Here is a 17,752-nt window from a genome sequence, read left to right as displayed (position 1 = left end):
TTGCCTCTTTTACATACATGAACCTATTCATTACTACAACCCCCCCCCCCTTGTCGGCAGGTTTAATAATGATAGACTCATTTTTCTTAAGTCTATCAATGGCATCTCGTTCATTTTTAGAGAGATTATGTCTATAGGCAGGAACATTACTCTCCAGAGCTTTAAACTCTTCATTAACTATCTTGTGGAATGCATCCACAAAACAGCCTTTAACATGACTGGGGTTAAAGTGGGATTGTTTTTTAAACTGAATATTTTTATTGTTAATCTGTTCTGATTGTATACTACTTGTGGCAAAAAACTTTTTTAGGGATAGTTTGCGCACAAACTTTTGAATATCAATATACAGATTGAAAAAGTTAATTTCATTTGACGGACAGAATTTTAAACCTTTCTTTAAGACTGAAATCTCATCGTCATCCAATATGTGATCACTCAAATTGAAGATCTTGGTAATGACATCTCCTGCAGGGCTTTGGGAGCTCATGTCGTGGATTTTTTTAGACATAGATTTTCTATTTCTCCTTCTAATCCCTCCTCTTTTCCCCCGCCTTCTTTTAATGAAAGGTTTTTTTGATGGTAAGCGATCTAGGGTTACCAACGGTTCCTCCAACTGCCCCCTCGTGCATCTAAAAAATCCTGTGATCGTGTCTGTTCTGTCAAAGCCTCATATCTGTTATGAGTCACAACCGGAGTAGAATAATTGTCCCTTTCTGCAAACCTATTCTGGTAACGACCGCCCATTTCCCAATCTACTTTTTTCGGTTGGTATTTCGGGTAATAGGTTCGTGATTTCCTTTGAAAAGACATAGACTGTTTTGGATGGGGATTAGTCGACCTAAGGGGAGTGTTGACTATTTGAGCCTCATAATGGCCCTTATTATTGTATCGAGCTCTTTCACTGTAATTACCCTGATGATAATCGGTATTTTGATACGTCTTAGTTTTATTTATTTTCCATTTCTGTGTGGCCCCCGAAACAACATCTGATGTCTTTAATCCGGGGTTTAATACAGCCTGCCCCTTGGGCTGGCCAGCTACAGTTGGAATAGAAATGGATTCAGCAATTGATTTGTCACGTGCTAATTTTTTCATTTTACGTTGTATGATATCTCTTTCACTTTTCTTAATTCTATTTGTAATCGTATCTTCCATACTTTTAAACTCATCCAGATTTTTAAACGGAACAAGGAGGGGTTCCAACGACTTAATTTGTGCGTCTAAGGAATCTGCCTCCTTTCTCCGTTCTTGGATGATCAATTCCATTAATGAAAAAGAGCATGTTTTAAGGATACTATCCCATTTGGTGGAGAAATAGTCACTCATGTCGGTGAAGGAAGCCTGTTTTTGGATCTGTAGGCCCTTCGGAATTAATTTTAACATGAGATATTTCTCTAGTGTGACAGTTTCCCACCAGATGCGATTTTCTTTTTGGAGTATTTTCTCCAATTTGCTCATAATATTCTCCAAAGTCTCATCCTCCAAATCTAGGACAGAATTGCCTTCAAAGACAGTATCCACCAAACCACTTCGTTTGGTCCTATGATGGAACATATTGCAGCCTAGGCTACTGATATAAATGATCAAAAAGAAAAATAATCAGAAGCCCAAGGCGCAAATACACTTCTGCAGCTAAACGACAAAAAAGTGGGCCACCTCACCCACATAAACAAACATATAAAACAAGAAAAAGTCGAAATATAGCGCTCAGTGTGATTCCATTTGATATACTTAGAGTTCATAAATGTCCATGTAGGAATATCAACTTCATTGGTCAATCTTGCTGCTGAAATGTGGATCGGAACTTCTGCTTCACAAGTAGACTCAAGACAATATGGAATAAAAGCAGAGATAACAGATCATGGTGCAGTATATCCTTATGGAATATAAAGTTGATATTATGTCTGATGGCAATAAATTCTTTGTCTATTGAATGGCGTACCCCACTCACAAGAAAGATAGTAAGAATCCGCTCATAAAGGTATCTTTAACTCTACCATAGTACACGGATCGTAACAGGGAATGCGTACCGTTACTCACTCTGGAATTGGCGTAGATCCTCACGTAGCGGTTTCTTTTCTCGTCACTCCATAAAATAAATATGCTGGTGGCAATGAATACTAATAAAAAACTTTTTATTGTTATAAAAAACAGGGGACCACAAATGGCTCGGGGCGGAACATGTGATAACTGGTGAGCCGTCGGCCGAAAACGGCAACTACCAGCAAGTTCTAAAAACACAGAATTCCAGCCTCAAGGGAGCAAGTGTGTATAAATCCTCCTGTATATCTTATTCCAACGCGTTTCTACCCAGTGAATGGGTCTTTTTCAAGGAAGAAGATTGATCTCATGAATAATTCTATTTAAATAACACAACAGGAAGTGATGTCAAACTAAGCCAATTGGGTAATCATGTGGGTTACCTAGGCAACGTGTCTCCACGTGTACCCAGAATCCCACATGGTAATTAAATTGGCCGTGACGACATCCGTGTTCCTAATAGAACACTATGTCCGATTATCACCATGGTTACAAGACGTATCCACGGGCTTCCGCCCGCCGATCGCATGCACAGACGGGGCCCTGGAATGACGGACTTCCGCCCACGCATCACGTGTACTTCCGCCCGTCCTCCACAGATCGGGTGTCCAACTTCCGCCCTCCAAGCACCGTACTTATGTGCTTCCGCCCTCCAGTCACCACACTAATAGGTTTTGGATTTTTACACAGTATTGTGTGTATGTACATATATATCTACAAATATAAAAGCCAAATACCACTGACTGACTCATCACAACATCTGCAGAACCATGAGGACTAGGGACTTTAAATTAGACAGCCACTAAGAAGAGATTTTTCAAAGGCCAACTCCCAATGTGGTGAAAAGGGGTGAAATGTGTTTTTTTTTATAAATTCTTCATTATCTCTTAATACAGATAAGATTTAGATTTGGTTTTTGCATACAAACGTTACCAAACTAAGGGGGTAATTCAGATCTGATCGCTTCTGTGCGTTTTCGCACAGCGGGCGATCACATCCTAACTGTGCATGCGTATGCACGTGCGTCGGACAACAACAACAACGGGCATCGCTAGTCAGCGATGGGATGGTGCGAAAAATGCGTTTGCTAGGGTGTTTGCAAGGTGATTGAGAGGAGGAGGCCAGTTGTGGTTGGCAAGTGAGCGTTTACAGGGAGTGTCCAGAAAAACGCAGGCGTTACCAAGCGTTTTCAGGGAGGGTGTCTGACGTCAGCTCCGGCCCTGATCAGTGGTTCTCATCGCACTGGAGGAGTAAGTCCTGGGCTGCGCACAGACTGCACAAAGTGGATTTTTGCAGCTCAGCTACACATGTGATCGCACACTTGCACCGCGAATATACACGCCCCCTGTAGGCGATGACTATGATCGCAGGACAGCAAAAAACACAGCACAGCGATCAGATTTGAATTAGGCCCTAAGTGCCTAAGTAGGTGCATATATTTTTAGCAGCATGTTAATCTAGGTTTAAAAACAATAATTTCTCTTACGTCCTAGAGGATGCTGGGGACTCCGTAAGGACCATGGGGTCTCGACGGGCTCCGCAGGAGATAGGGCACCTAAAAAGAACTTTGACTATGGGTATGCACTGGCTCCTCCCTCTATGCCCCTCCTCCAGACCTCAGTTAGATCTTGTGCCCAGAGGAGAATGGGTGCACTGCAGAGAGCTCTCCTGAGTTTTCTGTTGAAGAAGAATTTTGTTAGGTTTTTTATTTTCAGGGAGTCCTGTTGGCAACAGGCTCCCTGCATCGTGGGACCGAGGAGAGAGAAGCAGAGCTGGCTTGTTAAGTTGGGCACTGCTTCTAAGGCTACTGGACACCATTAGCTCCAGAGGGAGTCGGAACACAGGTCTCACCTGGGGTTCGTCCCGGAGCCGCGCCGCCGTCCTCCTCACAGATGCCGAAGATAGAAGCCGGGTGAGTATGAGAAGGCAAAGAAGACATCAGGCGGCAGAAGACATCAGATCTTCATGAGGTAAGCGCGCAGCGGTAAGCTGCGTGCCATTGCTCCCAGTCACACACACACAAGCAGGCACTGAAGGGTGCAGGGCGCAGGAAGGGGGCGCCTTGGGCAGCAATATTCTTCATATATTGACATTGATAAGCATGGATTAGGCTGTGGCACAGTAAATCCGGTAACCCCCGCCATTTTTCTACAGAAAGTTGATGGGACCGAAGCCCGCCGTCGGGTGGGCGGGGCTTGATCCTCAGCACTAACCAGCGCCATTTTCTCCACAGAGACTGCATGAGGAAACGCTGGCTCCCTGTTCTCTCCCCTACTGAGCTTTACAGGCTGGAAAAAAGAGGAGGGGGGCACTTTGGCGACGCAGTGAGTGGAGATTACAATTATATACATATAACAGCGCTATCTGGTCATATATTCCAGTGTTTTTAAGCGTTGGGTGTGTGCTGGCATACTCTATCTCTCCTAAGGGCCTGGTTGGGGTTTTGTCCCCTTATAGGTAACTCCCTGTGTGTGGGGGGTGTCGGTACGTGTGTGTCGACATGTCTGAGGCGGAAGGCTTCTCCAAGGAGGAGGTGGAGCAAATGAGTGGTGTGTCCCCGTCGGTTGTGCCGACTCCAGATTGGATGGACATGTGGCATACGTTGCATGCAAGTGTGGCATCTTTACATAAAAGGCTTGATAAGGCTGGTTTAGGGGGGACATCAGGCGGTCAATCCTCAGATTGGACCGACTCACAGGGCCCGTCGGGGTCTCAAAAGCGTCCCTTAACACAAGACACTACTACCGACACGGATTCTGATTCCAGTGTCGACTATGACGAAGTAAAATTGCACCCTAGGGTGACTAAAACCATTCAGTGTATGATTGTGGCAATAAGGGATGTGTTGCATATTGTGGATGAACCCTCGGTCCCCGACACAAGGGTACACATGTTTAAGGAAAAGAAACAGATTATTAATTTTCCCACATCGCATGAATTAAATGAGTTCTTTGGAAAAGCTTGGGAGACTCCGGATAAGAAACCGCAGATCCCCAAAAGAATTTTTATGGCATACCCTTTCCATAAGCAGGATAGGGAGATTTGGGAATCACCCCCCACTGTGGACAAGGCCCTGACGCGCTTGTCCAAGAAAGTGGCGCTACCGTCTCCTGATACAGCGGCCCTTAAGGACCCTGCAGATCGCAGGCAAGAAACTACCCTATTATTTATTCTCATATGGGTGAAGACCGACGATTGCGTCGGCATGGGTGTGTAGCGCTACTGCAGCTTGGACAGATGAGCTGACAGATCAATTTGATACTATGGATAAGGATACTATATTCCTACTCTAGCCCATATAAAAGACGCAGTCTTATTTATGAGGGATGCTCAAAGGGACATTGGATTGCTAGCTTCTAGGGCCAATGCCATGTCTATCTCAGCGAGAAGATCCTTATGGACTCGCCAATGGACGGGTGATGCGGATTCCAAAAAACATATGGAAGTACTACCCTATAAGGGTGATGAATTGTTTGGGGATGGGCTGACGGACCTGGTTTCCACAGCTACAGCAGGTAAATCAAATTTTTTACCATATATTCCCCAACAGCAAAAGAAAGCAACACCCTATCAGATGCAGTCCTTTCGGTCGCACAAGTCCAAAAGAGGTCAGGGATCCTCTTTCCTCGCCAGAGGTAAGGGCAGAGGCAAAAGAGCACCTGCTTCGGCAGGTGCCCAGGAACAAAAGTTCTCCCCGGCTGCTCCAAAACCCACAGCATGACGCTGGGACTCCCCTGAGAGAGTCCGCACCGGTGGGGGCACGTCTTCGACTTTTCAGTCAGGTCTGGGTCAGTTCGGACCTGAATCCCTGGGTGTTGGAAATAGTTTCCCAGGGTTACAAATTGGAATTTTTCAAATCGGCCCTACCAGCTTCCACATCGGAAAGGGATGTAGTGTTAGCTGCAATTCAAACGCTGTGTATACAGCAAGTGATAATCAAGGTTCCCCTGCACCAGCAGGGAAGAGGTTATTATTCAACCCTATTTGTGGTCCCAAAACCGGACGGTACGGTCAGACCGATTTTGAATCTAAAATCCCTAAACCTGTACATAAAAAGATTCAAATTCAAAATGGAATCTCTCAGAGCAATAATAGCCAATATGGAGGAGGGGGAGTTTATGGTGTCTCTGGACATAAAGGATGCGTACCTTCATGTCCCCATATACTGTATGCCCCCCATCAGGAATACCTGAGATTCGCTGTACAGGATTGTCATTACCAATTTCAGACGTTGCCGTTTGGACTTTCCACGGCCCCGAGGATTTTCACCAAGATAATGGCGGAAATGATGGTGGTCCTGCGTAAGCATGGAGTCACAATTATCCCATACTTGGACGATCTCCTGATAAAAGCGAGATCAAGATAGAAATTGCTGAGCAGTGTGGCGCTCTCTCTGAGAGTGCTCCAGCAACACGGTTGGATTCTAAATCTACCGAAGTCACAGTTGATTCCGACAACTCGACTACCGTTCCTAGGTATGATACTGGATACGGAACAAATGAAGGTCTTCCTTCCAATAGAGAAAGCCCAAGACATCCAGAACATGGTCAGAGACCTGCTAAAACCGAAAAGGGTGTCAGTTCACCAATGCACTCGAGTTCTGGGGAAAATGGTGACGGCCTACGAGGCCATTCCCTTCGGAAGGTTCCATGCAAAGACTTTTCAATGGGACCTTCTGGACAAGTGGTCTGGGTCCCATCTGCATTTACATTGGAAAATAACTCTGTCCGCAGGAACCAGAGTGTCCCTCCTGTGGTGGTTGCAAAGTGCTCACCTGCTGAGGGTCGCCGGTTCGGGATTCAGGACTGGATTCTGGTTACCACGGACGCGAGCCTCCGAGGATGGGGAGCGGTCACACAGGGAAAAACTTTTCAGGGTCTTTGGTCAGACCAGGAGTCCTGTCTACATATCAATGTGTTGGAACTCAGGGCCATTTACAACGGCCTTCGACAAGCGGAGAGTTTTCTTCGAAACCTTCCGGTTCTGATTCAATCAGACAATGTCACAGCAGTGGCTCATGTGAACCGCCAAGGCGGGACAAGAAGCAGAGTCGCGATGGCGGAAGCCACAAGGATCCTTCGCTGGGCGGAAAATCATGTAAGCGCTCTGTCGGCTGTCTTCATTCCGGGAGTGGACAACTGGGAAGCAGACTTCCTCAGCAGACACGATCTCCATCCAGGAGAGTGGGGACTTCATCAAGAAGTCTTTGCAGACGTAACACGTCTTTGGGGAACTCCTCAAATAGACATGATGGCGTCACGCCTCAACAAAAAACTTCGGAAGTATTGCGCCAGGTCTCGGGACCCTCAGGCAGTAGCAGTAGATGCACTGGTAACACCGTGGGTGTTCGAATCGGTCTACGTGTTCCCTCCTCTTCCTCTCATCACGAAAGTGTTGAGGACCATAAGACGAAGAAGAGTACAGACGATACTCGTTGTCCCAGACTGGCCTCGAAGGGCTTGGTACTCGGAACTACAAGAGATGCTCACAGGAGACCTCTTCCTCTGAGGGAAGACCTGTTGCAGCAGGGGCCCTGTGTATTTCAAGACTTACCGTGGTTACGTTTGACGGCATGGCGGTTGAACGCCGAATCCTAGCAAAAAAGGGGATTCCGGAAGAGGTCATCCCTACTTTAATAAAGGCTAGGAAGGAGGTGACGATAAAACATTATCACCGCATCTGGCGAAAGTATGTGTCTTGGTGTGAGACCAACAATGCACCTACGGAAGATTTTCATTTGGGTCGTCTTCTCCACTTCCTACAGACAGGAGTGGATATGGGCCTGAAATTAGGCTCGGTTAAGGTACAGATTTCGGCCCTCTCGATTTTCTTTCAGAAGGAATTGGCTTCTCTTCCAGAAGTCCAGACGTTTGTAAAGGGAGTGCTGCACATCCAGCCCCCTTTTGTGCCTCCAGTGGCACCATGGGACCTGAACGTGGTGTTGCAGTTCCTAAAATCACACTGGTTTGAACCGCTTAACAAGGTTGAGTTGAAATTTCTTACCTGGAAGGTGGTCATGTTGTTGGCCTTAGCATCAACAAGGCGAGCGTCAGAATTGGCGGCTCTATCACACAAAAGCCCCTACTTGATTTTCATGTGGATCGAACTGAATTGAGGACACGTCCGCAATTTTTGCCTAAAGTTGTTTCGTCGTTCCATATGAATCAACCTATAGTGGTGCCTGTGGCTACCGGTGACCTGGAGGATTCCAGATACCTGGACGTAGTCAGGGCCTTAAAAATTTATGTAGCCAGGACGGCTAGAATTAGGAAAACAGAGGCTCTGTTTGTCCTGTATGCGGCCAATAAGATTGGCGCTCCTGCTTCAAAGCAGACTATTGCTCGCTGGATCTGTAATACGATTCAGCAGGCTCACTCTACGGCTGGATTGCAAGTACCAAATTCGGTTAAGGCCCATTCCACTAGGAAGGTGGGCTCTTCTTGGGCGGCTGCCCGAGGCGTCTCGGCTTTACAACTTTGCCGAGCGGCGACGTGGTCGGGGTCAAACACTTTTGCTAAATTCTACAAGTTTGATACCCTGGCTGATGAGGACCTAGTGTTTGCTCAGTCGGTGCTGCAGAGTCGTCCGCACTCTCCCGCCCGATTGGATGCTTCGGTATAAACCCCATGGTCCTTACGGAGTCCCCAGCATCCTCTAGGACGTAAGAGAAAATAAGATTTTAAACCTACCGGTAAATCTATTTCTCCTAGTCCGTAGAGGATGCTGGGCGCCCGTCCCAGTGCGGAAACTCTGCAAGACTTGTATATAGTTGTTGCTTACATAAGGGTTATGTTACAGTTGACATCGGTCTTGGACCGTTACTGTTGTTTTTGTTCATACTGTTAACTGGTTATGTATGTTCCAGGTTACATGGTATGATTGGTGTGGGCTGGTATGAATCTTGCCCTTGGATTGCTAAATCCTGCCTTGTATTGTCCATCTCCTCTGGGCACAGTTCTCTAACTGAGGTCTGGAGGAGGGGCATAGAGGGAGGAGCCAGTGCACACCCATAGTCAAAGTTCTTTTTAGGTGCCCTATCTCCTGCGGAGCCCGTCTATACCAGTGACGTGCGGTGGGGTGAGGCAGGTGAGGCAGGTGAGGCAGAGCCTTTCCTATCATACTAACGTTTGTGCCAGAGTTTTTACTGTATAAAGTATATGAAAAATACAAAGAATATGTTTGAAATATCTTCTCTGCATTATTCTAATCATTTTTATAGCCAAAACTGTGGAGTATAAAGTCTATGGCAGGTGAGGCAGTGCTTCCCCTGTGTATCTTTTCCGCACATCTCTGATTAAAACTCACCAAATTTTCAGGAGTTTATACTGTTGCACATGTGTATAATGCCCCCATGTACCCTTTGGCTCATATGTTGCTTGTAAATCTGGCTCTGGTGCTAGCCAGTGCCTCCTGAGAAATTTAGCTCACCGCACGTCCCTGGTCTATACCCCATGGTCCTTACGGAGTCCCCAGCATCCTCTACGGACTAGGAGAAATAGATTTACCGGTAGGTTTAAAATCTTATTTTTTTAATGGTTCTTTTACCGACAATCTGACCTTTTACCTTCATTTTTGACAGGTGCTTATTCTAACACGAATGGATTCGGGTGTCATAGCAGAAACACTGAATAATGCCCTCAGTAAAACTAAAGGTAAAATAAATCATTTCTAAATATATTATAATAATGATTCAAATTTTAATTCACAAGCAGCGGTACAGCTGAATTTGTATATGCTGTATATATATTAATATAAGCTCATAACATAGCAATTGTTATTTAAAAGATCAGAGTAATTTTTCTCTTTCCAAGTACTATATCAAAGTAATAGGATTAGCTTTTCTATGTAAATATAGTGTAAGCTTGATCTGTCCTAAGAACTTTTGAACAGGTGTTCCTTTTGAATTTATAGGGAATACAGGTATTTGTTACCCTCTTAACTTTTTTTTTAATTATTATACTAAATCCATATATAAAAAGCACAAGTACCAAGGGCCGGATGTAATGGCTTGCGAGACGGCCGGAGCTCAGAAACTCCGACCAAACTCATACATTTTTTTAAAGCAGCAAACGCTTAAAAGGCAAAACCTGGTTGGTTTTGCCTTGTAGACATTTGTTGCTTTAATAAAACGTACAAGTTCGTCCGGAGTCTCTGAGCTCCAGCCGTCTCGCAAGCCATTACATCCGGACCCTGCCTAGTTTTATATTATATATTATTACTTCAGTCAGAGATTAAACTGTCAAGTTACTGTGAAGAATTTTTTCCTCACAAATAGTAATTATGAAATCTTGTTGGCATGCTTTGTCTAAATGGTGATATGAAATATTTCAATAATATATCAAGTACTTGAAATTCTCTCTTGAAATGATTTAAAAAAAGACTCAGGTGTCAATAGTGCTTTTTGAGATAGATATATATATATATATACAGGGGCGGATTGGGAACAAAAAGCGGCCCTGGAAACATATGTACTAGTGGCCCCACATGGGCAGCACCAGAGGTGTAAGGTCTAGCCATGGGCCATGGCAGCAGCACCCTCCCCCCAAGACTTTCCAGATAGTGGGCATGTCCAGCATCAGGGGGAAGTTAAAAGGAAATAAAATTCAATATTATGAGCACATTATATGATACACCTTTAGAATTTAGGAAACTATATAATTATTTAGAAAGATATATTTTCTTGCTTATTACACCAACCGCCTATCCCAATCACTATTCACTCAATCTTATATGTCAGCCAAGCAGGCAGACAGAGCATACACTAGATCATCTGCAATCACAGGCCAAGTGGCAAAGAAATTTTCATATATGCAAATTATTTTGCATCTTATTCATTATGTCTATAAATAAGACCACATGTCCTCAAACAAAACAGGCCCCGCGGGTGCGTCGGCCCACCGGGGATCGTCCCTGTAAGCCCTATGGCCAATCCGCCTCTGTATATATATACATGATGGAGTCAGAACAGTATATGCTCAAGACAGACACGGCACTCCAGGACTAATTATAAAGGTATTTAATAATCCATCTTATTCAACAACCTGCATACCATCCGGTCCAAGGTGCAAATGTCCGCAGGGACCCGTGGTGCGATATATGGCATCAAAGCACAAGCATGTTACAATGCAGCATTTCGGACCATGCAAGGCCCTTCATCAGGTGATGCTGGTGCTGGCAACAAACAAACAAACATACATGAAACATACAGCTTACCTATATAGCGTCCCCATGCCGGCGTCCTCGATCAAGGAGCAGCGTGGAACTTCCGGTCAGGACGAGGAGCCTGAATGATGACATCATCGGGAGGCGGCGGTAACCACAGCAACCCGACGCACGGAGTCACAGACGCTGTCCCCGGCCGTTCTGCCTGACAGGGGGAGGCCATATCCTGTAAACACATCCAGCAAAACGTGAAAAACCAAAAAAGGAAAAATCCACTAAATAAAAACAAGATTAAAGTGCTAATGTGTCAGGGTGAGCCATAATCTAATGGCTCTATCCTAAAACACACTACTAATAACATCATAATACACTAAAAGCTGACATTTGAACAGAGGAAGCCAATACATTATGGTACATGCACAAATATAGATGGCATCTGTGTGGATACTATATGTACCTCCCAAAACATTTAACCATAAACCTAGCTAAGACCTCACCTAGTCGTGGCTTATTCCTCTAATAACTGAACTAGGACTATTTGTATTGTAGTTCCAATTAATCTTCTCATTAAGTCCTAGAGGTTGCAATGTATTTAACCTAATGATCCACTTAGCCTCTAGTCTATGAAGGGCTAACACTCTAGGTAATTCAGGAATGTGATCAATGATCTGATAACGAAGCTCGGACAATGCATGAGCTTTATCACAACAATGTCTGGACGCTGGTTGTTCATTTAAATTACCTGCTAATGCCTGACTAATGTTAGAGCGATGTAACGCCATTCTTTCCCGTAAAGTGCGGGTAGTCAGACCCACATACATTAATTTGCAAGGACAGATAATATAATAAATTATAAATCTAGTCGTGCAACTTAAGACATGTTTGATGTTAAATTTGTGTTTGGTAACGGGATGACTAAACGATGATCCTGTAATGAGAGCTGAACATGTAATGCAGGAAGGGCATCTGTAACAGCCTGGATCGGTGTTCTTTTTTCACCGATCCGAAGATGCCTGGTTTAGGGGTATAGTTGGTGATGTCAGTTTTTACTAACATGTCACGCAAATTGCGGCCCCGTTTATAACTCGTCATGACCTGTGTGTTCTGAAAACACGGTAAGGATTTATCTGTCTTGATTATAGGCCACAATGCTTTGCTGGCACGGGATATGACAGGGCTGGCAGTGGAATATCTCGTGGACCAAATGAACTTATTATGGTCATCTTTCTTCTCAGATGATTCCTGGAGTATACTCATCCGATCTTGACATAAAACACGATCCTTAGCTACTCTCAAATCCCTAATATCATATCCCCGACTGCAAAACTTATTGACAACCTTTTCTAAGGCCTCATCTAGCTGTTCAGGATCACTGGTGATGCGAGCCACCCTGAGCATTTGAGAATAGGGCAATCCCTTCTTTAATGCCACTGGGTGGTGACTACTAGCATCAAGAAGTGAGTTCCGATCCGTATCTTTATAGAACACTGAGGTACTCAATGTACCGTTTTTCAGATGGACTGTAACGTCCAAATAGTCAATTTGATCAGGTTTACACACAAATGTAAACTTTATAGGACCCGGCATCTGATTAATGCTATGCATCATTTCATGAAACGAGGCAGCATTACCCTTCCATAACATAAATACATTGTCTATATATCTAGTGAACCAAATAATATTATCACTGTATATAGCATTTTCAAAAATTAATTTCTGTTCTTGATCGAACATAAACACATTGGCATATGCCGGTGCCACACTACTGCCCATGGCACAGCCTGCTCACTGTAAATAAAACATACCGTTAAACAAGAAATAATTTTTGGTAAGGACCAATTCTAATAATCTGAGAAATAAGATTTTATCCAAACCAAATTCAACATCAAGATTGCTAATAAATCTATCCATGGCGTCTAACCCCTCTCTATGTGGGATAGATGTATAGAGGGAGGTGACGTCCATGGTGCACAATAACGTATCGTCTGGCAATCCATCAAACTCTCTGATCTTTTTCAGGAACGTCGTAGTGTCCTTCAGGTAAGTGTGTCGTGTGATCACATGAGGTTGGAGGAGGGAGTCCAAGAATTCTGCTGTCGGCTGGTATAAAGATCCCCTAGCCGACACAATGGGACGAGGCTCTTGCGGACCTTTGGCAGTGTATATAGGCAAGGAATAATGGGGTTCTTTGGAATCAATACATCCTTGAGCTTGAGGTCCAGCAATTTATCTGAAACCGCCTGGTCCAAAATCGTGTTAAGTTCTTTCTGAAATCTCATAGTCGGATCATTCTCTAATTGAATGTAGGTATCGGTGCAAGCCAGTTGTCTCATGATCTCCTGGACGTACTGTACTCTATCTTGCAGTACAATACCCCCACCCTTATCTGCCGGGCGGATTATGATGGATGAATCTAGACTCAGATCTTTCAAAGCCTTCCGTTGGTCATATGATAAGTTGTTATAAATAGGTTGTGGAGTACTAATGAATCTGTTAACTGAGTCATCCATCAAACGTCCAAACATTTTTAACGATGCATTGTGGGAAATGGGATCAAATTTAGAGATATGATATTTCCGAATAATATAATTAGCTGGGTCAGATTGTGGTTGACTGCTTGTGTGTTGGTAAAATTCTCTTAAACGTAACTTCCTATTCATTTGATGCATATCGGCCTGCCACTCAAAGGGATCATGATAATTGGTAGGGACAAAAGAAAGTCCTTTGTTCAGTACTTCTTCCTCAAAAGATGTTAAGTGTCTTGAAGATAAATTGAAAATCAAGTTTTCTTGGACTTGTTTCCTTTTGTTGATCCTTTGGCTTTGTCCACCCCGTCTCGTGGGCTTGGACCAGCCTCTGCCCTGGCCCTGGTGGTAGCCCCTAAAGGGGGACGTTTAGCAGAAAGAGCATCATCTGAGTCCGCGACCACAAAGTCGCTGTCGCTGTTTGATGAATAATGTCCTTTATCAGGGCGTCCTCGGCGTTGTCGGATTGTACTACGTGACTGAGCTCTATAGTTAGACTTGGCGGAGTCCGTTCCCGTCAGCCATCTATAGACTTGAAAATCCTCATAGTCGTTTTGAACCACCTGAAGTTTTGATTTCTTAAATTTGAGCAATTCTTTTCTATGATTTTCTATTTGTTGAGTCAATTTAGCCCAGGTGGCTGCATGGCTCGGGTCAGAAATAATCGCTGCATGTGTAGTATTCAGAGCCTCAATCTTGGACTTCGCAACTTGTAGTTCACGGCCTGACTCCTCTATGACGAGAAGCATCAAGTCGAAACTACATTTATTCAATACAGAGATCCAACGACGACAGAACTCGGGATTGGTCCTCCCGAGTTCTGTCGTCGTTGGATCTCTGTATTGAATAAATGTAGTTTCGACTTGATGCTTCTCGTCATAGAGGAGTCAGGCCGTGAACTACAAGTTGCGAAGTCCAAGATTGAGGCTCTGAATACTACACATGCAGCGATTATTTCTGACCCGAGCCATGCAGCCACCTGGGCTAAATTGACGCAACAAATAGAAAATCATAGAAAAGAATTGCTCAAATTTAAGAAATCAAAACTTCAGGTGGTTCAAAACGACTATGAGGATTTTCAAGTCTATAGATGGCTGACGGGAACGGACTCCGCCAAGTCTAACTATAGAGCTCAGTCACGTAGTACAATCCGACAACGCCGAGGACGCCCTGATAAAGGACATTATTCATCAAACAGCGACAGCGACTTTGTGGTCGTGGACTCAGATGATACTCTTTCTGCTAAACGTCCCCCTTTAGGGGCTACCACCAGGGCCAGGGCAGAGGCTGGTCCAAGCCCACGAGACGGGGTGGACAAAGCCAAAGGATCAATAAAAGGAAACAAGTCCAAGAAAACTTGATTTTCAATTTATCTTCAAGACACTTAACATCTTTTGAGGAAGAAGTACTGAACAAAGGACTTTCTTTTGTCCCTACCAATTATCATGATCCCTTTGAGTGGCAGGCCGATATGCATCAGATGAATAGGAAGTTACGTTTAAGAGAATTTTACCAACACACAAGCAGTCAACCACAATCTGACCCAGCTAATTATATTATTCGGAAATATCATATCTCTAAATTTGATCCCATTTCCCACAATGCATCGTTAAAAACGTTTGGACGTTTAATGGATGACTCAGTTAACAGATTCATTAGTACTCCACAACCTATTTATAACAACTTATCATATGACCAACGGAAGGCTTTGAAAGATCTGAGTCTAGATTCATCCATCATAATCCGCCCGGCAGATAAGGGTGGGGGTATTGTACTGCAAGATAGAGTACAGTACGTCCAGGAGATCATGAGACAACTGGCTTGCACCGATACCTACATTCAATTAGAGAATGATCCGACTATGAGATTTCAGAAAGAACTTAACACGATTTTGGACCAGGCGGTTTCAGATAAATTGCTGGACCTCAAGCTCAAGGATGTATTGATTCCAAAGAACCCCATTATTCCTTCCCTATATACACTGCCAAAGGTCCGCAAGAGCCTCGTCAATCCCCCGGGTCGTCCCATTGTGTCGGCTAGGGGATCTTTATACCAGCCGACAGCAGAATTCTTGGACTCCCTCCTCCAACCTCATGTGATCACACGACACACTTACCTGAAGGACACTACGACGTTCCTGAAAAAGATCAGAGAGTTTGATGGATTGCCAGACGATACGTTATTGTGCACCATGGACGTCACCTCCCTCTATACATCTATCCCACATAGAGAGGGGTTAGACGCCATGGATAGATTTATTAGCAATCTTGATGTTGAATTTGGTTTGGATAAAATCTTATTTCTCAGATTATTAGAATTGGTCCTTACCAAAAATTATTTCTTGTTTAACGGTATGTTTTATTTACAGCGAGCAGGCTGTGCCATGGGCAGTAGTGTGGCACCGGCATATGCCAATGTGTTTATGTTCGATCAAGAACAGAAATTAATTTTTGAAAATGCTATATACAGTGATAATATTATTTGGTTCACTAGATATATAGACAATGTATTTATGTTATGGAAGGGTAATGCTGCCTCGTTTCATGAAATGATGCATAGCATTAATCAGATGCCGGGTCCTATAAAGTTTACATTTGTGTGTAAACCTGATCAAATTGACTATTTGGACGTTACAGTCCATCTGAAAAACGGTACATTGAGTACCTCAGTGTTCTATAAAGATACGGATCGGAACTCACTTCTTGATGCTAGTAGTCACCACCCAGTGGCATTAAAGAAGGGATTGCCCTATTCTCAAATGCTCAGGGTGGCTCGCATCACCAGTGATCCTGAACAGCTAGATGAGGCCTTAGAAAAGGTTGTCAATAAGTTTTGCAGTCGGGGATATGATATTAGGGATTTGAGAGTAGCTAAGGATCGTGTTTTATGTCAAGATCGGATGAGTATACTCCAGGAATCATCTGAGAAGAAAGATGACCATAATAAGTTCATTTGGTCCACGAGATATTCCACTGCCAGCCCTGTCATATCCCGTGCCAGCAAAGCATTGTGGCCTATAATCAAGACAGATAAATCCTTACCGTGTTTTCAGAACACACAGGTCATGACGAGTTATAAACGGGGCCGCAATTTGCGTGACATGTTAGTAAAAACTGACATCACCAACTATACCCCTAAACCAGGCATCTTCGGATCGGTGAAAAAAGAACACCGATCCAGGCTGTTACAGATGCCCTTCCTGCATTACATGTTCAGCTCTCATTACAGGATCATCGTTTAGTCATCCCGTTACCAAACACAAATTTAACATCAAACATGTCTTAAGTTGCACGACTAGATTTATAATTTATTATATTATCTGTCCTTGCAAATTAATGTATGTGGGTCTGACTACCCGCACTTTACGGGAAAGAATGGCGTTACATCGCTCTAACATTAGTCAGGCATAAGCAGGTAATTTAAATGAACAACCAGTGTCCAGACATTGTTGTGATAAAGCTCATGCATTGTCCGAGCTTCGTTATCAGATCATTGATCACATTCCTGAATTACCTAGAGGAGGCGATAGAGTTGTCAAAGTCAGAAAAATATCACGATGCACACTGCCATATTTGCACCTCATACAGGTCCGCGCTGCGCCTGCGTGCGCTCTCCCGTGCGTGCGCATACTCGCTGTTGCGGGCACCCGCGGGCGCGCAGTATGTGCATTTACGGTAGAGTTCATGTGTTCGTAGCGTGCGACTCAATCGTTACATATTTTCACTATATAATGTATTTTGTAGATTATGATCCCTTTGATAGAATCTGAAAGTTTAGTTAATGTAGCATGTTCATGGACAGAGAAATCCCTCTTTGTTTGATACAAAGGGTCAGACAGGAGTAATACAGTGGTGTTTAGTATCCATCGGAAGAGTATTTAATTAGCAATATTCCGGTGTTGGTTTGAAGCGGATTAATCGCTCGTGCGAATAGTTATGGACATAAGAAGTTTATGTCCATTTACTATTATTTGCACTTACTTATTCATGCGGCGGGAAACCCAGTTTCCCACCCACCTGAGCAGT

General features: G+C 44.0%; 1 protein-coding gene across 7 annotated transcripts in view; it reads left to right on the top strand.

Moving 5' to 3' along the window:
* Positions 1-17,752, top strand: part of SHOC1 (shortage in chiasmata 1) — a 642,525-nt gene that overhangs the window by 428,245 nt on the left and 196,528 nt on the right. For all 7 annotated transcript variants that reach the window (XM_063914688.1, XM_063914690.1, XM_063914693.1 and 4 more), the window contains one exon: positions 9,620-9,692. In XM_063914688.1, the coding sequence (XP_063770758.1) occupies positions 9,620-9,692 (73 nt within the window). The remainder of the gene's footprint in view (positions 1-9,619; positions 9,693-17,752) is intronic.

The sequence above is a fragment of the Pseudophryne corroboree genome, chromosome 1, assembly GCF_028390025.1.
Source record: "Pseudophryne corroboree isolate aPseCor3 chromosome 1, aPseCor3.hap2, whole genome shotgun sequence".
NCBI classification, from domain to species: domain Eukaryota; kingdom Metazoa; phylum Chordata; class Amphibia; order Anura; family Myobatrachidae; genus Pseudophryne; species Pseudophryne corroboree.
This window is presented reverse-complemented; position numbering and strand designations above follow the sequence as displayed.